General features: G+C 35.9%; 1 protein-coding gene across 1 annotated transcript in view; it reads right to left on the bottom strand.

Moving 5' to 3' along the window:
• Positions 1-25,632, bottom strand: part of PKHD1L1 (PKHD1 like 1) — a 146,034-nt gene that overhangs the window by 11,881 nt on the left and 108,521 nt on the right. Inside the window, exons 60-73 of the mRNA XM_055314410.1 lie at positions 24,441-24,544; positions 23,408-23,537; positions 22,511-22,632; positions 20,968-21,058; positions 17,400-17,548; positions 17,199-17,321; positions 16,547-16,658; positions 16,353-16,469; positions 12,829-12,994; positions 9,503-9,735; positions 9,162-9,329; positions 5,965-6,122; positions 3,760-3,895; positions 611-955 (exon numbers count right to left, since the gene is read on the bottom strand). Coding sequence (XP_055170385.1) covers positions 611-955; positions 3,760-3,895; positions 5,965-6,122; positions 9,162-9,329; positions 9,503-9,735; positions 12,829-12,994; positions 16,353-16,469; positions 16,547-16,658; positions 17,199-17,321; positions 17,400-17,548; positions 20,968-21,058; positions 22,511-22,632; positions 23,408-23,537; positions 24,441-24,544 — 2,154 coding nt within the window. The remainder of the gene's footprint in view (positions 1-610; positions 956-3,759; positions 3,896-5,964; positions 6,123-9,161; positions 9,330-9,502; positions 9,736-12,828; positions 12,995-16,352; positions 16,470-16,546; positions 16,659-17,198; positions 17,322-17,399; positions 17,549-20,967; positions 21,059-22,510; positions 22,633-23,407; positions 23,538-24,440; positions 24,545-25,632) is intronic.

Here is a 25,632-nt window from a genome sequence, read left to right as displayed (position 1 = left end):
ATTTCCTGCACATTTGCATTTGTTAGGGTAAATCTGTGACTTTACTACAGCTCAGAATCTCCAAAGATCTACTCTTTTCCTTAGGAAAATATCCACAGCTTATGAAGAAAAGAGCTTCTTTTGGTTTCCCATGATTTAGCACCTGCCTACGTCTCAATTTTCATCTCCAGCAGCTTACCCTTCCTGGCTCCTTCCACCACAGACAAATCAGACCTTCTGCAGTTCTTCTAATGCACCACTGCCACCAACTTTTTCTTAGACTTGAACGTTTTTACCTTTCTCCTTTCATTGAAAGACTCTTTTTATGCTTAATTTCATAGCTATAAAGTCAATTCCTTAGGTCACCTTTCAAATCTTCCATATTAGGTCAAATCCTTTTTATTGAGTTTACTAATTGCTAAAATAACAAAATAGAGGCTAAAATTCCTTCATAAGTCCAAAAGAGTCTGGGAATACAGAAGTAGAGTACAGAAAAGAGTCTCTAGGCCCAGGGTTTGGGATGTGGGGTTGGTGGGATTTCCTGAGCCAGGTTTATGAGGCCCTGATCGGGTTATCTGTGAATGTGGATCTGGTATTACGTTCTTCCAACTCACATGTCTTCTCTTCATACCTGCAGTATCATTGGTTATGAACTGAGGAGGAGGATCTCCAATCTCCAATTCCACTGTGAGTCCCATGGATCTCTTCCTCCGCAGACTCTCCCCTTGTATGATTTTGCTGACACGGATTTTGTCACTTGGTATCTTTAGGAACAAGGCAAGATTTCTAACCAGATTATGAGAGATATAGAAGTCATCCTCTGTTACAGCAGGTAATTGGAAAGAAACAAATATGACTGCAGTGGTGTGGATTTCAACAGGTGTAGTTCCTTTAACCAAAAGGTAAAGCATCTGGTAGATTCTATCAAAGTAGTTTTCACCAAGGACAGTGGAATTCAGGTTAGGAAGGAATTGCTCTATGAAGGAAAAAAGCCAAAACAGCACAGTTAAAAATACTTATGCTATCACAGTTACCATGTGGTATTTAATATCTGTTTAAACGTAAGAAATTCTGAAAAAAATTCAACATTGATCTTCCATAGGAAAGTATATATATTAAAAACAAAAACACTATAGAACTGACATGCAAAATTAAAGTCAACCCTTTAAATAATACCATTAATCATCATTATACATTACATTTATTAAAACAATTAGCTATAGATACAACAAAATTGATAAATAAAATTCAATTATGAACCCAGGAGCCTATATTATATCTGTAACAGTATTTACATGTTCAGAATTTTAAAGCCTAAATTTTAATGCCAAAGGCATTTGGCAATTTAAAAATGTAAATCTAACTTTAATAGCCATCTAGTTCATGCAGTGCTATGTATCAACTCTTAAGGAGCATTTATAATTCAGTGCTTCTATTTTATCAAGGACAGAAGTATGTAATACAAATGAAGTATATAATAAAATATTTCAGAGGTGTTTTATACCAATGAAACAGGTTTACATTTCAGCCTGAAAAATCTTTGGTTAATGCAAAACAAATTCTACCAGGGAGGGAACTGACTTTTGTAAAAGTGACTGAGATTTTTATACATATAAAATGAATGAATATATATATGATTTTATGGCAGAGTATCAAAAATGTCTAAGAGCTAATAAACCCACTAGCACATACTGAGCCCAAAGGCTGAGTTATATAATAGCACTGGAATGAGACATGTAGCTTACCATATTTCATGGTGAAGCTTACTAAGAAAAATAGATTAAAATTTTAGAAAGAAGAAATTTCTTATGAATGTAATAGACATTCATAGAAGTTGGTATTAAGAAGCCATTTCATTATTACCATGCATTTCTTTCATATCTACTAGTATAAGTTCTAGATGCTATTTGGTTTAAACATTCTGTGAATCTGAAGAATATGCCTTTATATTACAATTTGAAGCTGCTCTCAAACTACATTTAGAGGGGCATGCACCATTTGTCCAAGGTAACTTTCTCATGTCTTCATGTCTTCACAGTAATAGAAGGAAGTAAAGAAATACATAATAAACCATTTTGGGCAATATAAAATAATATGTATAGATTTATAATAGAGGGAAATTATTTTGCATTCTAAGTGCCAAAGCAAAATGTTCATTTAAAAATAGTGCTGTATCAGAAAAAAATATTTATAGGAAAGTGGTAGTAATAGTGTTTTGTAGCCCTTCAACACTTGGGTAACCAACTCCCTATATTAAATAAGTGCTGTTTGTTGAGATAGTTTCTATTTCCCTGATTTGAATTATAGAGTACTTGGTACTGAAAATGTTGTTTTTAAAAATAATTAAAAATTTATGAAAATTAAGCTGCAAATACAGGTAGTTATTTGTATATAAAAGTGATAACCCAGACTCTCTTATCTTATAAGAAGGCAACATGGCATAATGGTCAAGGGCATGGCTTCTAGAGCTAGACTCTCTGGGCTCAAGTCTCTGTTCTGCCCTCACCATCTTTGATACTACAATGGACTGAATTGTGCCTCCTTCCCTAGATTCACATGTTAGAGCCTTAACCCCCAATGTAAGGGTATTCAAAGATGGGGCCTTTGACAAGTAACTAGGCTTAGATGAGAATGGGGACTTCATGATGGATTAGTGCTCTCATAAGAAGAGATACTGACAGCCTGCTGTTGCTCTCTCTGACAGTGAGAAGGCAGCCCTCTCCAAGCCAGGAGAAGGGCTTTCACTGGAACCTGATCCTACTAGCACCCTGACCTCTTACCTGCAGCCCTAGAGCTGTGAGAAAACAAATTTCTCTTTTTAAGCCGCCTATTTCATGGTATTTTGTTATAGCAGCCAGAGCTAAGGCAGAGACTATGGCAAATTGATTCACCTCCTTGTGTCTCAGTTTACTTATCTGTACCTACCGCATAGAATTATTATTAGAATATAGTAACAATGAGTTGTTATATACAAAGCACTTACAACAGTGCCTGGCACATAGTAACATTTCTGGAAGTATCAGCTATTCAGACTATTAGTAGAAATAGAACTTGCTCCATAGACAGTGAAGAATATGGGTTATCCATTCATACTCTCATGTCTAGCTGATGTTATGACCTACAGCACACATTTATATAATTGTTAGCCAAGATTATGGAGCATATCTAAAAATGATAAGTAGCACATTGGAATGGAATATACTGGCCTTACTAGAACCCTGCTTAAGAAAAGGACTTCAATGAGCAGATATAAATTCAGGTCTTGCAAATATTGGTAAGTGGGTAAGTTTAGACTTTTCCATATATTTCATTTAAATCCAGAATTTATTATATTGACTTCATTATGTTCAGCTGATGTTATACTAGCTTTCTTGGCAATACTCTAGTAACTGTCAATTAATTTTGGCTCTGACCTTTGGATAGGAATAAAAGTAAAGCAGAGAGAGGGTAAAAATTCTGAGACAAATATCTTCTGTTTATAGGAATAACTGAACTACATGTAGAACGTAAATGTTCTCAGGGGGAAAGGACTGTGCATGATACACAAAGCTAATATCTGCATGTGTGCAGATATATAAGAGTTCCATCAGGAATAACCTTTCAGGACACATATGTTATAAATGAACACATCTTAGAATTTGGTGGTCTTAACAATACTTTGTCTTGCATTCATCAATGGCTAAGGAACTAAAAATATTAATAGTGAAACATTACAAAGAATTTTATTCATAATTAAGTACATATGTAATGTGTACTTTATTTTTTTTTGAGGAAAAATACCTGTGTACAGATGTCTATTAAGTTCACAGTGTTTCTGTTGAGGATTCCATACTGTATTTCTGGGGCAAACCAATGCATTGTTCACGTAGACATCCAAACGCTGAAGTGTGGGGAAAAAAATTCCTACGACTACAGCCTGTCAAAAACAACATTTTTGTTTCTTAAGAAAATAATGACACAGAATATTTAGAATTTAGCCTTAGAAATGTCCTTCAATTATATATGCCTTCTGTAAAATAGTAAAACTAAGTTTTATGGATTGATGATAAATACTGAGTTAAAATTTGTAAATGATCTTATATTGAATCATTCATATAGATGTTATAATTTAACTCTTAATTGATGATTTTCAGTAGAAAAGTATAAGGTAAGAATTATTAGAAGAGTATCTCTAAAAGAAACATTTCCTTTAAAAGATAACAAAGTTCCAAAATAGGCTTTCAACTTCAGGGGCAGGGGGAAACAGCGAATTTAGCAGCGCTCTATAATACAACCACACAAAATTAGTTAATGTTGAAAAATATGCTTACCTCTGAGATAAATTTGGTAGTAAGACTGTTAAAAATTCATCAAAATAACTATACTTTCTGATTCAATTTTGTTCATTTTCCATGTTTATATTCCTCACATCCCATGCTACAGGTATAATCATAAAGTAAGGAGAATAGCTTTTACAAGAGCAGGGAGAGATTAATAAGGAATCTAATAAGCTATATATAATTTTAGAATCTTCTTTTGAGATTGTCTTCAGAGGCTCGGAATATTAACAGTTATGTTATTTTTAAAATTAAAAATATTCTCTTCCATTAAAAAATTGAGGGCCTATCTAAGCCAGGCCCTATTGTAGGAGCTGTTGCTAAGTCCCCTCTCTTTGAGCTTATATTCTAGTGTGAGGAGAGAGACAAATAAGTAGTAGAAATAATAAGTAAAATATGAAGCGTGTTAGAAGGTAGTAAGTGCTATGGAAAAGGAAACGTAGATCAGTGTATGCATAATTGGGAGACCTAAGTGGGGCTTGTGAGTGAACAGGCTAGGCCTATTGGGGGAATAAAGGGTCTCCAGGGAGGGAGAGTCACCTACGGTAGACTGTTCCAGGCAGACTCAATATCTGGAACCCAGGCCCAGGTGGTAACAGATCTGAGGTGGTCTGGAAAAGCAAGGAGCCCGGTGTGACTAGAGGAGTAGAAATCAGAGAGCTATGAATGTGAGGACTTGGCTTTTATATAAAGCCCAATGGGGAAATGACTGCAGTGTTTGGGGCAAGGAGTGACCTGGTGTGGCTTATATTTTGAAGTCCCTCTGTGGCTACTGAGGTGAGAACAGACAATAGGGCAGGCAGAGGCAGAGCAGCAGGAGGAATTGGGAGCCAACTGCCTTAATCCAGAAAAGAAATAACATTGGCTCCAAGTGGGCGGTAGCAGTGACAGTGGTGAGAAGTGGTCAGATTCTGGATATGTTGAAGGGACACTCAACAAGATTTGCGGATAGAGGATGAGGAATATGACCCAAAGAAAGGAATCAAGAATGGGTCTAAGGTTTTATCTCCAGCAACTGAAAAGATGAGATTGCTCTCATCTGAGAAGGGGCAGGTGTCTCTCTCTGTTACTAGTCTCTCTGCTTTGTCTTATCCACATTCTTTTTCTCATTTCTAATCCTTTGGGATTCTCAAGTCTCATACTCTTGGGGAAAAAAAAAAACTCAATTATGAGATTACTGTTTAACCTCACACTCTTCCCAATGACATGGGATACATAAACTTAACCATCCCAGCTGATGTGATAGCAAAAATGTGATATTATTGCAGATATTTAAAATAACATGCTGTGATCTCTGAAGTAAATTCCAAAGGTGTATTCTTAAAGTATATAAATAGCAGCATGGAAAAATAAATATATAATTCCAGTGCCCAATTCTGGATGTGCACTATTTGTATGTAAAAGTTGCTGCTAATCACACAAATCATAGGCCTCACTGTCATGTTTCAGATGTAGAGCAGCAGCAACAAGTGTATATGGGGGAAAGGTGTTTGGTATGCATATGTTCTCAGGCTGCTAAAAACCTTCTGGACTAACAGTATTTTTAGTAGTACGCTGATGATCCTTGTGACGATGTTCAAGAGAACAGGGGAAGAGATAAAGTCCTTAGCATATAGAAATATATGTCAATAACCAACACCGATAACTCAAGTTATTTCTCTTGTGTTACCTTTTTATGGTCAACATTAAGCAACATCAGTCGAAGATTCTGAGGACTGGTACCAGTGAAGTAAACCTCATAAGATTTGTTCAGAGCCACAATGCTATGAAACAGGGACAGTCTTCTCTGGCATGTGTATCCGGCACACCAGCCATGATCCTGTGGGCCTAAAGCCACAAAATGAAATTCTGTATTATGTATATTCTGTATATGTATATATATGTATATGTATATATATGTATATATATAATACATTCTGTATTATGAATATTATTTACACAAAGTCTGAAGAGCAATTGCATTAAAAATAAATTACAGCAATCAAGTTCAGCATTTATATCCGTTATCCATTCACCCATCTATACTTAGCTTAAAAGGAAAGCAGGGAAGCAACTCCTCCTTACTACCCTTACTTTTTTTTATACTGTGTAGGGTAAAAAAGGTAAGTTAATGTGTGAGTTTGCATTGAAAGGGTCATTGAAGGAACAGTAGATTTATATGATTCTCTACTTCACTAATGATTTTTAAGCCCAGGCCACATGGTAGGAAAGAATGCTTGATCCTTTCTCCTACCTATCAAATGTGAGTTTAGGTGGGGAGCCAACTTTCTCAAACTCTTTAACGAGAAATATGATGTTACAGAGTTAAATTATTAAACACAGAGCCTGTTGGGGTGCCTGGGTGGCTCAGTCAGTTAAGCATCTGCCTTCGGCTCAGGTCATAATCTCAGAGCCTGGGATGGAGACCTGCATAGGGCTCCTGGCTCCGTGGGGAGTCTGCTACTCCCTTTGCCCTTCCCCCTGCTCATATTCTTTCTCTCTCTCTCTCTCTCTCTCTCCCCCCCCCCCCTAAAATAAATAAATAAAAATTTTAATAAAAAACAAAAAGTAAAAACAGAGCTTGTACTTGGAAACATGGTCATGTGTATGGCTAAACCATGGATTCAATTCTTTCACTCACTCATTTCTTCATCAGTTAATTTGAACATTCAACAAACTCTTGTTTTTTAAGATTTTATTTATTTATTCATGAGAGACAGAGAGAGGCAGAGACATAGGCAGAAGGAGAAGGAGGATCCCTGCAAGGAGCCTGATGTGGCACTCGATTCCGGACTCCAGGATCAGGACCTGAGCCAAAAGCAGAGGCTCAACCACTGAGCCATCCTGGCATCCCCATTCAACAAACTCTTAAGTTTGCTTTTTATGAAGTCTTTAATCTTCCTCCACTGTCATTTTAATACATTTTTGTTAAAGCCCGTGATTATAGGCACCATAGAAGGGTCAACATCATTAATGAATTGAAGTAACCAGAGAAATAACACTCTAATAAACTCTCTAGAAATCCAAAGACAGTGGATGCTTTTCTACCTGAATCCAGATACTTCCAGAGCAGGCACCCCATGTCTGTGGTAGCAAATTTCTCTATTTTACTTCTGTTTTAAAGTGGCTGGGATTATAAAACGCTGAGTGAGATATGGAACATAAATCTTCTTGATGTATTTATTCATTTGCTTTGCTCAATTTCCTGGCTTGCTTGGAATTCTTATCAATATTTACAACTGAACTTCAAATTTTAAATCAATAGAAACTTCTGAAACTCAAGTAGAATATGAACTTTCTCTTAATATCCAAAAAAATATAAATTCTACTTTTAAATAAAATCTCTTTGTGAGTTTTGAAAACAGAAAGAAATATCTATGTAGATAATGAAACATTTAGAGTAGCAAAAGCCATATTTTAAAAATAAATGAAATTGAGTATTAAAATTTTAAGGGAAATATTAGTGGTTTTCAAAAACTTTTATCTTGGGATTCCACCCCCCACCCCCAATCTAATGTGGCTGCATCTCATGCTTCAGTGATTCTTTCAACATCTTCATAATTTTTGCAATCCTGCTATCATTTACTTAAGACTTTTCTTTAAATTGACAGTCACTTTTAAAAATTTAAATGTATTTTTAAGAGAAATGTCATGTCAGTAGTGTAAGTGGAAAGCTTATATTGCTTTCCAGAAAATAAAAATGTAAAAATAAACAAAATAAAATCTTTCTCCACCAGACAAAACAGAGTAATTTGAAAACATCTCCATTATTCACACCGACTGGTCTAAAATTCTTCCCACAAGCTCTCTGCTTTGTAAGAGCTGTAAGGCAGTGCTTGAAATGGGGTTGATGGCAAGCCAGAGAAACCAGGAAAATTCAATGTTGTGGACAACAGAAGTGACGAGAGACTTGAAATCACATAACTTTGGGACATCGTTGATTTAGCTCATTTTCTTTAAAACATTTTTCTTGGATATCATTATTTCTTCAAGTGTTTTTTAATTTCCCCATTAGCACATTTTAAAAATTAGTATTTTTGTGAGGTACTGGCTATTTTGTTGAATCTTAGGATATTTTAGTACATGTTTGACACTGCCAGGGCAGAGAAATATTTCTGATCCAAGTTACGTGACCCTTCAGAACTTGAAAGACTCTTAAGACTTTTTATGGACTAATCTTTGAGCCCCTGATACTATTTCAGGGTAATACAATGAGTTCCTGCTCTCTATTTTCTGCAACTCTTAGAAGTTCATCTTATTTATTCAAAAAGTCTTGGACTCCTAAGTTGATCTGAATTCTTATGGAGACCACTATCTTTGCTCTGTACTAGAGCCACCCGTGACCAGAATGTAAGGAGCCTAGACTCTAGAGCTTGCCAAGATGTTCTTGACAGTCGAAGGAATCAGGAATGAAAAAACAAATAAACAAACCAACAAACCCAAAAACACATTGTTTCAAGATTAAGTCTTCTAAGGTTTCATGAAAATAAAAACTGAATAGGCTCAAAATATGCTCTCAAGTGTTCCAAATAACACATTATCTGTGTTTTAATTTATGTAAGGCAAATTGTCTTTTTGGACACCCTCAGGCCAATTTTTCCTTAAAATATTCATGCTACTTATTCTATAGGTATGAAGATCACTCAAGGAATAACTTTCCTCTTCTTCTAATGGTCAATTTGGAATAACTATCCTGGCTTTCTAATACAGGAAACTACTGAAGTGTCAAACATCCCTCCTGCACATAGATCTTTTCTTACAAACAGAAGGAAAAGCAGTGCTGATTTTTGCTATTTTTATGTGATAAATAATTTGAGATGTCTCCATGCATGTAATAAATAGTGAATGCCTTGAGTAACTACTAGTTTGTTCATACTAAACACCTACCGTTAATGAGATCAACATAACCATTGCTCACTATAGCCACTGGTGACAGTCTTCGAGTTTCTGTGTCAGAATCCAGGCTTTCAATAACCATCATTGCATATTCCATCCCAAAGCACCGATAACTCTGCCATTGTGGAATGTATTTACAGGTTGAATCTCTAATAATTCCTAGAAATAGGTATATACATTTAACAAGGAAAAGCAATCTCTGCAAAAACATATGCACTATCTTTTTCTTTTATGTAAGATTAGTGAGTAGAAAATATTGGTTGAATATCCCAGTTCCTAAAAATGAAAGGTATATTTGTTTCACAAACTTAACAGAATAATATCCAACAAACCTTTGTAAGGTGCTTTCTCAGTGACAGGAATTCTACTTCCATTTGGGAATGTGAGCATCACCTTAGGAATCCTATAGTCTCCAATTCCAAATTGACTATTTCCATTCCATTCATATTCTGCTTGAGGTATCACTGAACCAGAATCTCCCAGAAAGGAGCCATCCATATCTCTAAGAAAAGATTTTCTTTTGGCATCACAAACCATGTCTACACAATCAGATGGATTCACCTTACTGTTGAGAAAAGGTAAAATGTGTGAATACTTAGTATCCTTCCCCTGTTTCTAGAGAGCATTTCAATTTAGTGTTTGATAGAGAGTATCCAAAAAAATTGTTTTGATTAATTGAATCTTATCATTTCAGAAAGGATTCAAAATGGGACCAAGTAAGATATTTAATTAGTATTGTAACAAGGTCTGGTTTTCCATTCTGTTGGTTTGTTGTATTATTATTATTAACATTGCAAAAGGACAAGTTATACCTGTGAGATATAAAATTAGAATTCCATTTTGTTATTTCATTTTGTTAAATGATAGATTTCAAACTTGTGCATTGTTCACAGTATACTAACATTGCCCCAATGAGCAGGTGAACAATTAGTCTGTTGTGCAGAACATAAAAAAATCCCTGTGCTGGCAGGGAAATCTATTATTCCTCTTTCCTTTTTTTTTCAACGGTCTTTAAAAATTATAAAAGTATTGCATGATTACTATAAAATAATCTAAATACTTTAAAGTTCAGTTTCCTTCACTTTCTTATATCAAGCTCTCAGGCCATCACCAACTGTAGATTAGTATATAATATTATATAGACATTTGTTTATGTATACACAAACAGATATGTTTGGATTATGATTGCTATGCTACATATTTTAGCAACCATTCTGTAAATACCCACACTGTAGGAAATGAAATACTACATACTTATCATGCAGTTCAACCATAGATAGCATTCTGCCTTCATCTTGAGCTACCTGCAGTGTTGATTGTTAACTGGGTATAATAATAATAAAATAGATGCTTAATTTGCAATATACTGCACATTGCATAGTATACATAGAATACAGTATAGTTATACTACAGCATGATATATACTATGGGTAAATATAGCTTATTCCAAAATTATAACAACAAAATAATAGTGGAAAGCTCAGAACTATTAGATAGTGTTTAACATCCGTCTCTTTTTGTGCTGTAAGAGAGACACAAAGGAGTAAGTTACCCCTTACTGTACAATAATAGTTTTGAAGATGACTTGAATAAATATTTCTGTAGCTCATGGGTTCTTTGTGTTCAAGTACATGAAGAGTGCTTTTGTGAGCAAGTCTGTAGGGAGAGTACCCACTGGCTCTTTTATATTATGACGTAGGGCTCTGTCTTTACTTCATGTTGCAAAAAAACAGAACCTGAAACGTAAAATTTTGTTCAAATGATTTATTGAAATAATTCTCTCACAAAAGGAGAGAAGCCACAAAGGACAAAGAAAATGAGATTACTATGGTATGCGGACTAGCTTCATTCTGATTCCAGGAGTACATCTGGTTCATCAGTTGCACCCAGAGTTGCTCCCTCCATGAGACAAAGGGTGTTGGGCTTTCAATGGACTGCAAGGAAATGTTGTTATGGAGGGCTTTAGCCCCCCAGGGCTATTACTGTTTGGCTAAGAGCAATTTGTTGGAGAAGAGAGCAACTATAGATTATCATTATCATTATCGGGGATCCCTGGGTGGCTCAGCGGTTTGGCGCCTGCCTTTGGCCCAGGGTGTGATCCTGGAGTCCCGGGATCGAGTCCCGCGTCAGGCACCCAGCATGGAGCCTGCTTCTCCCTCTGCCTGTGTCTCTGCCTCTCTCTCTATGTCCATCATGAATAATAAATAAATAAATCATCATTATCAAGTGCCAACATTTAGAGCACTGGGGAACTGGGCGAACTGCTTTATAAAAGGGATCTGAGGGGATCCCTGGGTCGCTCAGTGGTTTAGCGCCTGCCTTCGACCCAGGACGTGATCCTGGAGTCCCAGGATCGAGTCCCACATCAGGCTCCCTGCATGGAGCCTGCTTCTCCCTCTGCCTGTGTCTCTGCCTCTCTCTGTCTCTGTATCTTTCATGAATAAATAAATAAAATCTTAAAAAAAATAAAAATAAAAATAAAAGGGATCTGGGAAAACATCAACAGCATCTTAATAAAAGCACAGAGCTCAAAGATATTATATTTGAAAATGTGGTATTTTCTGGGGCACCTGGGTGGCTCAGTCAGTTAAGCATCCAGCTTCTGATTTTGGTTCAGGTCATGATCCTGGGGATGTGAGATCAAGCTCTACATCAGGCTGTGTGCTGGGCATGGAAGCTTCTTAAGATTCCCTCTGCCCTCTTCTGTCCCTCTCCCATTCCCACATGCATGCTTTCCTCTCTCTCAAAAGCATACTATTTTCTTCAGGACCTAGGTATTAAAATTACATATTACTTCTGAAAGATTCAATGATAACTAAAGAGGAGCTAATTAAATTTTAGTGAGAAGAGGCTCTATAGAGCCAAAAATATTGTGGTTTAATAATTACTAAATAAGGAAGTGTATGGTTGTCACTAAAACAAAATCAGACTATGAAACACTGCATTTCTCTGAAAAAATGTCTATCTAATTATACAGCATTACTCCTCATCTTGTTCCTATACTGAAAACAGTCAAAGATCGCTCATAAAAAATTTCTTTCCTTTAATCTTGTCTTACATCTGAATTCCTGGTCTGCATCTCTTAGAAAGTGTAGCAGTTACCAGCTATCTTCTTTTAAGATTTACAGTCTAAGTGGCTCAGTTTCTAGAAATATTCCGACCCCCACTGACTTTTGTGGTTGAAAAGTCACTGTTCTAGGTTTCTGCATATTCTCAGTCACAGTGGTTATAATGATTGACATTAAATTTCAAAGAGCATGTTGGGGTGAACATGAAAAGTTATTTGGAAAGTGATAGGAAAAAAAAAGAGGTAGGAAAATGAAAGAAATAATAGAAATGCTTCTCATTCCGAATGACTATTAATGGAGAGACACTAAGGTACAAAAGTACTTCTAACCTGGTCTCAGTCTTTTATGATGGTATTACTTACGAAGCATGAAAAAAACAGTATGAGAAAATACACATATTAAAGTATAGCTTCTTCAATTTAACTGAAAACATAGATGCATTAGTCTTAATTTTCATGATCCTGATTAAAATTTTATAGAAATTAATAGTTACTTTAATATAGCAACTTCCTCAGGTCTATGGCAGGAAAAAAAGATAATGGAAAACTATAAATACAGGAAAGAAAAAAATGGGCTTTCATATATCGTACCTTACATCAGGCCTATGTATGAATATTTTTGATTGTTCAGTAGTATCAACTAGCTGTATATTCTTCACATGGATTGGATGCTGTAAATCTTCATTTAAAGGATTAGTAATGAATATCACATTAGTTTCACCTGCACAAATGTTCTTAAATCCAACAAATGTTGAACCTAAAACATAAATAGCAGAAAAATAATTATTTTCTATGGGGAAAGTGATAAAATCAGTTTCATTTCATGTACATTCCAGAAAACACATCATTTAACACCCCCTTGAACATGGAACCCTTCCCTTATATGGTAGATAGTCCAGCACATTTGTGGTAGACTGTTGCCTCCCTATATTAATACCCATTGAACAATCCTCTCATATTTTCTCTGAGCTTAGTTGCATGATGTGCTTTGACCAATGAGACAAAAGGAATTGTGATACAAGGAGGTCTGAAAAGTGCTTGCATGGTAGGGCTCACTTTCTTTTAGTGCTCTTGGAGAATTTTGTGATTTCAGCATGTGTATGATCTTGGGAGGCATTCAGCCCAATCCCTCCCATTACTCTAGCTAATGGCCAGCCCAACCACTGGCCACCAACTACCAGATATGGAAATGAAACTATCATAGACTAACTATCCCCTATCCATCATGTACACTGATGGCAATCTAAGGAATAATCCCAGGTGAGACCAGCAGAAGAACTATCCAGTAGAACAAAGCCCAAATTGTCAATCCACAGAATCATGAGCTAATAAATGGCTGTTTAATGACTCTAAATTTTGGAGGTGTTTTGTTATGCAGCAAAGACTAATTGAGACGTTGTTCTTTTTGGTCTTATTGCATATATTGTGTAATCAGAAGATAAATGTATTGAATCCAAAACTTAATCCCCATTGTACTAAAATCCAGTAACTCAAAAACATAAAAAAAGCAAAAGGTGGCTGAAAAATTCTTAGATCACTTATGTACTGCTACCACCCTTCCAATGATTTTTTTCCTAAGATGATACTGTATATACATGAATATGAGCCTGTAGATTAATATCAATAAAATACTACAGTAGCAGATACTGTTTGTAACCTGTGCAGACCTGCTTTACTGGCCCATTGTGCTTGTCTTCAGCTCAAGTAAATGTTGGCTGCTAACTACTCTCCTTTTTCTGGAGAACTACCCTTGACCAGATGACAGCTCCCTCTCCTATGGGATTATGCACTCCTTAACACCAGCACCAAAGGGTTACCATGCCTGACTGGCAACTGATACGGGAGGTCCCCTTGCCTCAAGAGGGGGAAGCTGAGGGGTACTGCACAGTCCCTGATGTTATCAAGAAGGAGCTAGACTCCAACCAAGACCACATCCCTGCCTAGCTCTGCCGTATCCCATTTTCCTCACTCCCTGTCTGGTGAAAGCAATAAACCACTTGCACAAGAACCTCATCTCTGGCTTTACTTTTAGACCACCTGATTTAGATCGCTAGTACCAGAAGTGGTCTTAGGGTACACACTGTAATGATGCAGTAATAAATTAAGCTCACTTGCTCTCTAGATGGGAATGAAGATGCCCTTCCTGGTGGCAGGTGGTGGTGGTGGGATAGTGGTACTGATAGTGGGTAGGTGCTAATAGTCCCTAGAATGCCACAACAGTGCAATTACTATGACTTCACTTGTGGTGAACTGAGCACATCTAGGTGGAAGGAAATGCTCTGGCTCATACAGTAAATTTGGCATTTGAGTGGTACTGGACAAACAGTGGTTACAAGGAAGCTAGAAATAGGTGACTATTGACCACCATCGATGCTTTGAAGAAACTGTAAACTTTGGTGACCAATCACAAATTCAAAGCAAACCTCAGGATCTGATCACAAAACCAACAGAAAATTCATAAAAGGTTGAATTCTCAGCCCTGGCAAGACTCCTACATCAAAGACAGGGCTCTTATAGAAAAGGAATGGAACCTTGAGTTAGGATGGGAATATAGGGAAAGATGAACTTGAACCTTGAAACCCTGGGTTCTCCTTGAATGTTCCAGATCTACATAGGTGATCCACCTCTCCCTTATTAAAGAATAGCTCCCCTCCCCCACTTGCTGAACTCATGACAAGAACTCAAAAAAGAAACTCAAAAGACAGGTGTCTTTCTCAGGACCTGTTCCCATTTCCCCTTCTGGCAAACAGAACAGTAAGTCTGGTCGATTCTCAACATGGCCTTACTGGGGAAGTGCTAAGCCTGCTCTGCGAGAAGAGGAATTATATACCAAAGAAACTACAAGAACTGAGTAACATGGACTGGCAGGAAGCAGGAATATGTATAGCTAAGTGTAAACTGTGATGGTGTTAGATCAAGGGAGGAAGAATATAAAGCTGGATAAGGGAGAGTATCAGTATGGATGGGGGCATTCTCCTATGCTGTGACTTTTCTAAGTTTGGAAAAAATAATGTTCCACTTTAAGTGAAGTAGAATTGTAAGAATGTCACGGCCAACTGTAGGAGAAAGGGTCAAAAGTCTCTCTAAAAATGTGCTATTGGAATGAATCTATTATATATATAATTTATATCTATTCTATATATAATTATATATATATTTATATATATTTATGATTTTATTTATTTCTTTGAGAGAGAGAGAGAGAGAGAGTGCAGGTGGGGGGAGAGGCAGAGGGAGATTCCCTGCTGATCAGGGAGCTGGATACAGGGCTCAATCCCAGGACCCCGAGATCATGACCTGAGCCAAAGGCAGACAGACGTTCAACAGACTGAACCACCCAGGTGCCCCAGGAATGAACCCATTATTTAATACATTTCAGCCTCACGTGGGATGGCCTTGAAAGAGTGTGGTGTGGGCAGATCCTATTATGGAATAGAAATCTGAGTAGGACACAGGGTGATCCACTTTGGGTGAAGAGAGAAGTAGTCTGAGGTAAGGATAAATAGAAAAAATGACTTGGCTAGTTAGTCAGGGGTCTAGAGGGAACAAGACTGGATGACTGGGTAGAATGAAGCCTGAGGGAAAAGCAACTGCATGGGTCTATGGGAGTAAGCACAAAGGGCATGTTAATGATCACCAGAGAGCAGCAACTGTGGAAGAAGCATTACAGAAACAAATGAACAGGATGATAGTAGGGCCAATAGATGTTACTAAGCTCCTAGATTACATGAGTTTAAATTTCTTCAGTTGTAAAAAGAGATAATAATATATAACCCTACTTATATAAAAGGGCTTTTACAATTTATAGAAACATTAAATCACTGTACCAGCGTCTCTTCTGTTATTTCAGAAGGAAAATTACATGTCACTTCTTAAACATATACAAATTTTGCCAGGGAACCATTCTTGAAATTGACTTATGTCTGATTTCTTTGCTTCTCACATTGAGCAGATTCATAGGCAAATTCATTTAAATCATTATTTTTCTTTACTTATAGAGAAATATTTAGATATATTCTACATATTTAGATATATTAGATATATTTAGATATATTCTACATATTCTTTATAGAATTTCACTGAGTTAGATTTGTCAAGACTACATTTAAACTTGCCTGATATCTCCAAAAGGCCACTGATAGCATTGTAACTCATGATTCCTGCATGGGGTTTCCGGGGTGCCATGTTATGTGCTGAAGCAAAGGTAGGCCAGCAAATCCCACTTCTACCACCTTTTATAAAAGAAATAAAATTAATAAAATTCAAATATGCACTCATAACACCAAAATTAAATTCCTAAAATTATCACCTGATGGAGGTCTGGCACTCCGATGGGCAGCAGAAAGTTCAATATTGGGATCATCATTAGTTAGGACATCAGAACAATTAAATCCAGGGCTACTTCCAACAATTAATGAGTTCTATTTAAAAAAAAATTCAAACAGGACAGCTTAAAGAATAGCTTTTCCTAAAGGAAAATATTATATTGAATTCCACTGTAGCAAAACACAACCTTAAGTTTGAGGAAGGGAGCATTCATAAAACCAAAATGAAAAGGATGTGACTTTACACCCTGAGTGTAATGACCGTCAAACTGGAAAGGGGAAGACAGGCAGGCAAATTATTATATATGACGACATGTTACATTTCTGTAACAGAAATATGCCCAGGGACCAGCAGGAACCAAAGGAAGAAAGAGTGTCAATACTGCCTAAGCTAGATCAGGAAAGGTTTCATAGATGGGATGAAATTTTAACTGTGACAAGATTAGCAAGTGGTAAACAAGAAGAGGTGAAGGGATCAGGGAGGAGAGGAAGGATAAAGCACTTCCCAGGAGAAGACATGGAGAACAAAGGCAAGGAGATTTGGATTTGCAGGGCTTGGAAGTCAAGGAGATCATTCTTATTAGAACTTCAATAATTTTACCCTTTCTCCTTATTGTGGCTATATTTATTTCTTACCTTAATCTGCACTGTTTTACTGGAAATTTTGTGAGATACAGCAGCTGGCATGTAAATCATGGAAGAAATGGCCATTCCATTGTCAACCAGAGTCACATTATAGATATGCACACTCTCTGTGGTCTGTAAAACAACTTGTAGTTTACATAGTACAAAATACAATCATAAAACAAGACAAACACCATCTTCAATCACATTTACCTGAAAATAAATTCCATAATCCCAGCATGTCCAAATGGTAAATCCCTGTATAAGAGAACATCCAGGAAGGCCATCCTGGTTCATATAAATACCATATAAACCTCCATGGGCTTCATTATCAAACCACTTTTCCATGGGATTAGATTGACCTTGTAAGGAAATATGAAAACAGATAATTAATATCACAAGTCCTGTCCTTGAGCTTTATAAGCAGTATCAGTTAGATTTTTAAAATTAAATATATGGTTCTTATGCACATTTTAACATGATAATTAAATATTCTTATGGCTTAAACATTTATGGCTTACTCTACTTAGTATTTAATCTTGTCTAATTTGTCCCTTTACCATTAGAATGAGTGTACACTCATTTGCAAAAGTTTGGTAGTGGCTCAGAGGATTAGCACCACCTTCAGCCCAGGGCATGTTCCTGGAGACCCAGGATTGAGTCCCACGTCAGGCTCTGCCTGGAGCCTGCTTCTCCCTCTGCCTGTGTCTCTCCCCCTCTCTCTCTGTGTCTCTCATGAATAAATAAATAAAACCTTAAAAAAACCTTTTTTTTAAAGTTTGGTTTAATTGTTAGCTAGCATACTTAACTTGCTCTATCTGATCAAACATGAATTTCATGAGAAAGTGCATGAAGTTTAGGTAACCATGAAACACAATGATACCACTTGCTGTTTGTAAAATGCTTCCCCTCCACACCTTTTTGTTGTTGGTTCCTTCTGGTCATCCCACTTTCAAGTTAAGTGTCACTTTCTTAGTATGCCTTCTCTGACTACCTGATTCAAAGTAACACCTCACTTCCTTCACATGGCAATTAAAATTATTTTCACTTGATATTTTAATATTACTTATTCATGAATTATTAATCTCTCTCTTACTAGAATGTAAGCTTCATGAGAGAAAATGCTGTGTCTACCTCACTCACCACCATATTCCTAGGGCTTAGAAGGTAATGCAGAGATAGGTGCTCATTTAAATATCTGTTGAACTAATGGGTGTATGATCTTGGGAACATTGTTTAACCTTTTAGACATCAGTTTCCTCAAATATAAAAAGCTTTAACATCTAATTTAGAGTAGTCTCAAATGAAATGAAATAACCCACATAAAGTATCTCAATAAATGGAAGCTATAATCATTATTAATATATAGGAAAATTGAAATGGATTTTTATGAAACTTTACTTATGTCAAAATCAGATTAGCAATCTTAAGAATTCCCTCCTAACCATACATACGTTGGAGGATTCCCTATAAAGAGCAGCATCACCCCCCTATAGTTTACTTAGTACCAGCTCTCTTGGCCATGTCTCTTGATATCTGAATTCCTCCTATCTTCTATTCATTTTCCTTTCTTCCTAATACTTTGCGATTGAAATTTTACTTGTCAACTGCCTAGATTCTGTGTTTTTTTTTTTTTTCCTCCATAAGAAGCTGTTTGCACATCTTTCCCTTGGTTCCACTCAGTGGTTCCCCTGGGACCCAGTGTGGGCCTCAGTTTCCTCCCTGACCTCCCAGATTCCTGCTCCTAGCCTCTAACTTGCCTGGGAGGTTGACTGGATAAGTTAGTATCCCATTCCAGTAACTTAACCCCTCAATTCCTCAGTAATGACTTTTATTTCAATTTCTCTTAAGTATCAAACTTCTTTTTTTTTTTAAGATTTTATTTTTATTTATTCATGAGAGACAGAGAGAGAGAGAGAGGCAGAGACACAGGCAGAGGGAGAAGCAGGCTCCATGCAGAAAGCCATCCGGCCATCCTGGGACTCCAGGATCATGCTCTGAGCCAAAGGCAGATGCTCAACCACTGAGCCACCTAGGCATCCCCAAACTTCCTTATAAATACTCTCAATTATTTAAGAATATCAATATAGTCAGTGAAATATACATATTAGTAAATATTCATATTTTGACTTAAAAAATCCAGGACAACACTTCAAAGAAGTTGCAGAAAAATTATATATTTTAAAATTTTAGTCAAAGAAAATCTTAAAGCTGTTGGGAACTAAAATATTTAATAAGAGCATATATCAAGGAATCAGTTAAATTTGTTGGCAGTTGTTTTATTCTTTCAAAATGTATTTTACACAAGAATAAAATTAGCTTAAGCCCAGAAAAAATTGCTGATTCAAAGAATCTCAAAATAACTATACTGAGATTAAAAACAAAAATCAGCTGTACAAGGGATATAAGGTTTTCAGAGAAAATCCTATTTCCTCTAAGTTTCTGAAGAGGTAAAGCCTGCAGCTCTAGTACTTTTTTTTTATCTGATAATTCATTTTCCCAGCTGAAAAATCAAGAGGTTATAAAAAGCTATATGAGAACAAGTCACCCTATTACTACTCACCTTTTTTGTTTTTGCTTTTTGTTTTGTTTTTAAACTCTGTGTCACTTTATGTAAACACAGACACCATATATACCTCTTTCCTTTCTTCCACAAAACATACTATATATATATATATATATATATATATATATATATATATATATATACATGCTATATATATATATACATAAAGAAAATAAGGAAATGCTACGGGTCAGGCTCTTACAGAACTGTACAATGAGAGCGTGTGTATATATATATATATATATACACACACACACACACATATACATATACATATGCACACACACATATTGTTCTGCAATCTCCATTTATCACTTTAGAATATCTTGTGGATTTCTCTCTCCGTATCAATATATCGATATGTATCTTCTTCCCTCTTTTTTTTTATTTTTTTCTTTTTTTTTTTCTTCCCTCTTTTTGAGAGGGGCCTGGTGTTCCAAAGTCTGGCTTTATATAACTAGTCCACTGTTACTGGACACGGAAAGCTTTCAGTTTCCTGCTAGCACACACAATGCAGTGATGAATCACCTTGTTCACAAATCATTTTATAAGTGTTATAGAGGCAAATGTTTGTTAGACTGCCAGAAGGGAAATGTTGAGCCAAAAGCAAATGCTCCTATAACTTTGGCAGCTATTGCTCTATTCCCCTCTGTAAGGGTTATACTGTTTTGTCATTAAACCAGCAATGTGTAAATGTTCTAGTTTCCCTACAGCCTTGCCAAAAGAGTAGTCGTTCAGTTAATTTTTTATTTTTACTCATCTAACATAGAGAAATGTACCTGAGAACTATCTGTTCATGTCCTTTGACTTTTTCATGCTTGCAGGTTTTAAGGCACAAAGAGTGAGCATTTATTCCTCTGAAGAGGAAGCATGAAATAATGTCATATCCCTACAGACATGCAGCTTTATGCTTAGAAGTGTTGCTTTTGTGAAAGTGGTAGTGGGATGAGGTATCACTGTTCCAACAGCAGCCACATAAAGAATTGAAGTGGTTGCCAGAGTTTCTGGGTCATAAACATGGGAAGTTATCTTTAAAAGCCTATTCATTTTTTCTTTAGACCCAATAGTATCTTCCAATAATTTAGTATGTTGAGTTCTTTCAGTGTCCTGGAGGAGGAGATACTACACATTGAACTAACAAACAATAATTACTTCTTTCTAACAAATTTTAACAAGATATTTCCTAGTTTTAGAATGACTGTGCCAAAGACTTACTTGAGCAAGGTTCACCATCAATGCGGTATCCTACCCTTCCAAATCCAGCCACAACGTTATTTTGTAAGACTGTGTTGGTCCCTCTGTTTATCTAGTACAGTGAGAAGGAAAATGCTACGGGTCAGGCTCTTACAGAACTGTACAATGAGAGCAAGTATGCAACGTATATTGGAAAACTAATTATAACTAACTTTTAGGAGAAAAATTCATTTCATTATTCAATCCATTCAAATTTATGTTACAAATGGAATATTGAAATTACCTTAAGTTCTTGGTGTAAAATCATCACTAGACACTTAGATTTCATTAGAAAAGAGATTTATTTCAGTCACACAATCCCCTGGGTGTCACTCAATAATTCTAAGCCATAGACAAATTACAGTATTGCTTACATTATGTTACCAGTTTGATTTATTAAGAGAAAAACTAAGGTGATTATAGTGGACCATAAGAGTCAACAGAAGCACTTACTATTTTCAATAAAATCTGCTGTATGAAAAACTGGCTGAACATGAGTGTTAGGTAGTCACTAAATAATTTTACTTTATGAGTCCAGTTGAGGTGGCAAAAAATGAAAAGTATAGAGCACAGAAGATTAGTTCTTGCCTTTGGTGTCAGCAAAGCAGCCAAAATTTCAACCATTTAAAGTATTAAGCACCTTTAGTTTTAAATATTATGATAAGAGAATAGAGTTAAATGAAATTCAGAAAAGAGACAGAAAACTTTAAAGATCCGGAATTGACATTGGATTAAATTCTCACATCTATAAATAGGATGGAAAGAAAGTGTTATCGTAAACGTATACCACATTTCAGGCTTTCACGGTTTTACTTTAAGGTGATTATTAAAAGTTGCACAAAACCAAAACTGAATCCTTATCCCATCTTCCAAAAGAGCTATTTTTAAAATTCCTTTTGGCTCCTATGGCATAGGCAAGTAGAATAAAAACAAGATGGGGCGATATGTCCTCCAGACCCTTTCTCTGTACTTACTTGGCCTGCCTGCAATCTCATCCTATATACCTGATGGCCTGCAGTTATTGAGGAAACTTTGTGGGAAACAAGAAGGATCCAACTAGTCATGCCAGAGAAGAGTACATAACCTTGTATAGAAAGTCATAAGACTTTTAGATGAGAAAGGTATTTTAGAGATGCTGTGCTCTCATTCTAATTTTCCCTATAAAGAAGGAAGTTAAATTCAGAGTTAAGCAGCAATATGGGCAAGGCACTCAGTCAATTAGCAGCAGGGAGACCCTGCCCCAGAACTTGAAAGTGATAATTAATGTTGGAGAAGCAAGGAAATAAGAACCATTTAAACCACTGGACATCAACACCAAGAAAATTTCAAAGGCTGTGGAAGCTCACAACACCTCTTAAGAAAATCTATTCACTCCTTTCATTAGCTCATTTTATTAGTTCACCAATCTTTACCTAAGAAAGAAACAGTTTTCAGTAATAATCTTTGGTAAAGAAATTAAAAATTATAATTTAGGGCACTCTTGTAAAATTATGTAATTATTTTGCATAATTATAAATCCCCCTACCTCAATTGCTGCATGCCAGAGAGTTGAACTTAAATCTTTTTTGTTTTGATAGGTTCCTGGCCAAACAGAAAGTACAACCAAGTTCCCTCGAACTCTGTTGGCATCCCCCCATATTCTTATGCCTGCAAAAACAAATGAACAAAGTTCCCTAAAATACATACAAATTGGTAATGAGTACTATGGGGAATGTCTTTCATGGTTCCATAAAATTAGTTTTTCTAGTTTGAGCCTGACAAATCAACCTCTTAAATTTTAGAGTTTGCCCTTTGAACTCTACTTCTTTAATAGTCTACTTGCTTTAAAATCTTCTGGGGTGCCTGTTAAATATTCACAGGATCCACCTCAGATTTTAATAAGCACATACATCAATTTTGTACACATTGAGTTTGTATTATTCTTTATACAAATATTTGCTTTATACAGATATTCAAGAAAAGATGACCTCCTAAAACCAAGTCCAACTTCTATAAAATAGTAAACTTTGTGAATAATCTTTTTGATTGATATGTGAGGAGTATTTTAAGTGTCATGGTAAGAAAAATCATAGTAATTTTAACTATCAGTGATTAGATAATTCACACAAGATCATGATCTGATAAATAATTCTTCTAGAGTTGTACTGTCCAATAAGATAACCATAACCACATGTAACTACTTAAATGTAAGGTAACTACAAATAAATTAAGTACAATTAAAATTCAAAATCCAGCTCCTCAATCATAGCAGACATATTTTAAGTGTTCAGTGGCCACATACGGTTTAGTAATTACCATATCAGCACAGATATAGGCCATTTCCATTCTCACAAAAAGATCAATTGGACAGCATGGCTCTACAGTCTTCAGATAAGACTGTCTCAGAAAGCATGTTATTTGGATAAGAATATTATCATCCTACCTTCCCCCACTGTAAAGTGAATGATGTTGTTATCTATGTCTAATCCATCTGTCCCAAACACACCAATTGCTGGGGAGAATCCATTGTGAAAGGCACAGCCTCGAATATAAGATGAGCCACGTTCTTGAATCTACAAATCATAAGAATTCAGTGAACATTTTAAAATAAAATTAAAATATATTTAAGGAAAAAATTTGAAGTAGGTGATTTTCAGGAAACGTGACAAGTAAAATACTCATTTCACGTTCCATGAAAGAAGATGATTTCTCTGTAGATCTTTTAATCCTGAGAAATTTCTATATATCTTCAATTTATGATTAAGTAAAGGAAAAATGCAGATTTAACTGCAGATAAAAAATTCTGAAGTACTCTTCTATGCACTTGTATTTCTATCATTACCTATAAAATACTAAGAAACTAAAAATTATCTTTCAGAACAGTTTATTATATGATGAGCAAGGACTTTTTTAATTACAAAAGTTGATACTCTAGTCAGGGGATTACAATTCAAATGTCTGTAGGAACCAGTCAATGAGTAGGTTTGGGGTTGTAACCTCAAACTTGCAAAATTATTTTTTATTTCCATAAAAAATATATTCTCTCTCATTTTATTCTCCAATCACTAGCCTTCTAAGCACATCTATGTTCCCACTTTTGACAGAGGCATAGATATACGGACATGCTTTTCATTTGAGAAATGGAAGCAATACTTACTTTGTTCAATAGAAACTACTTGGGAATATTTTTGATCACTGCAAAGTAAAGTGGAGTTCTGAAATAATATAGATCTTTAATTCTTTCATCACTATGCTCTTTTTTCTGCTTTTTGTTTTTGCTGACTTTAAATAAATGTGTGAAATGGGTAAATCAGATGCTGCTATGAGTCTAAAAAAGTTGATGGGAAATGTGTCTAAGAAAGTTATATTAGATCATACAGTCTTAGCAATTCTAAGATATACCTTTTTAGGAAAGCTAAATGAAAATAAAGTCAAAATACTTTATTTTGAACATATGGAAAAATTCAAGTACAAACCTGTCCTAAGTTCAGAAATGTTACAGCATGTCTTGGATCTGTGTTATCCCTGAAGCCTTCTTGACCACTGTGATAAAATTCCACATTACTTATCCTTGCATTTCCTGGCAGGGCAGGGAGGGAAGAGTTACAACATTTTTTTTTTCTTGAAACAGAATACAAATTTTTGAGAAGCTACAAGAGTTGTAGTTTTCCAAATTACAAATTTGATTTCAACTTTTTTTGCATAAATCTCATTCATTTTTCTTAGCTCCTTTAATCCAAATAAGGCAGTGTCCCTAAACTTTTCTTTCACTGACCTCCACAAGAGCCTTTTTAGACTTTTTTCCTGATAGCCTCCCCTCCCCATGAAATTTCAGTACCTCAAATATACCATATATCTCTTCATGTATGATGGCTCTTTGGAGGGCCACAAACTATTGCTTATCTAAGTTTTTTTGCCCCACAAGATCCAGTTTTCATCCCCCTGGTAGTGATACTGTTCCTGTTGAGAATGCATGACATAAAGCAAAGAGATAATTTACCTGACAGTTCAATTTTGATGCTCTAGAGAGATTTCAAGGGCATTATCTTTACATAATCCTTTCCAGAATATGCATTACCAAATATCTGCTCATCAGTTTGTCATAGGTACCACTGAGGTGACAAGAGGCAATTTCATAGAGTAGTGATAACAGCAATAGCTATCCATGAGAGAGTTCACTGTGCCAAGTGCTTAAAAAGTAATTTGCGGTTTAATTCTCATACAGCATCCTGTGAGTTAGGAACTTTCACTATTCTTTTATTCAGTATAAGAAAATGGAGGCACAGAGATTCATGTCTGGTAAAAAAACAGTACGGTATATTATTCATTTCAAAAACTGATATTTAGGGATCCCTGGGTGGCGCAGCGGTTTGGCGCCTGCCTTTGGCCCAGGGCGCGATCCTGGAGACCCGGGATCGAATCCCACGTCAGGCTCCCGGTGCATGGAGCCTGCTTCTCCCTCTGCCTGTGTCTCTGCCTCTCTCTCTCTCTCTCTGTGACTATCATAAATAAATAAAAAATTAAAAAAAACAAAAAAACAAAAACTGATATTTAATATAACACATTGGAGAAGAGTTACTTTGTATTAGAAGGGAAAAATGTACTAGAATCTACTAGAATGGTCTCAAAATCCATAAGCCAGCAATTGGATGTACAGTGGGAAATATA

The sequence above is a fragment of the Nyctereutes procyonoides genome, unplaced genomic scaffold (genome assembly GCF_905146905.1).
Source record: "Nyctereutes procyonoides isolate TBG_1078 unplaced genomic scaffold, NYPRO_anot_genome, whole genome shotgun sequence".
Classification (NCBI taxonomy): domain Eukaryota; kingdom Metazoa; phylum Chordata; class Mammalia; order Carnivora; family Canidae; genus Nyctereutes; species Nyctereutes procyonoides.
This window is presented reverse-complemented; position numbering and strand designations above follow the sequence as displayed.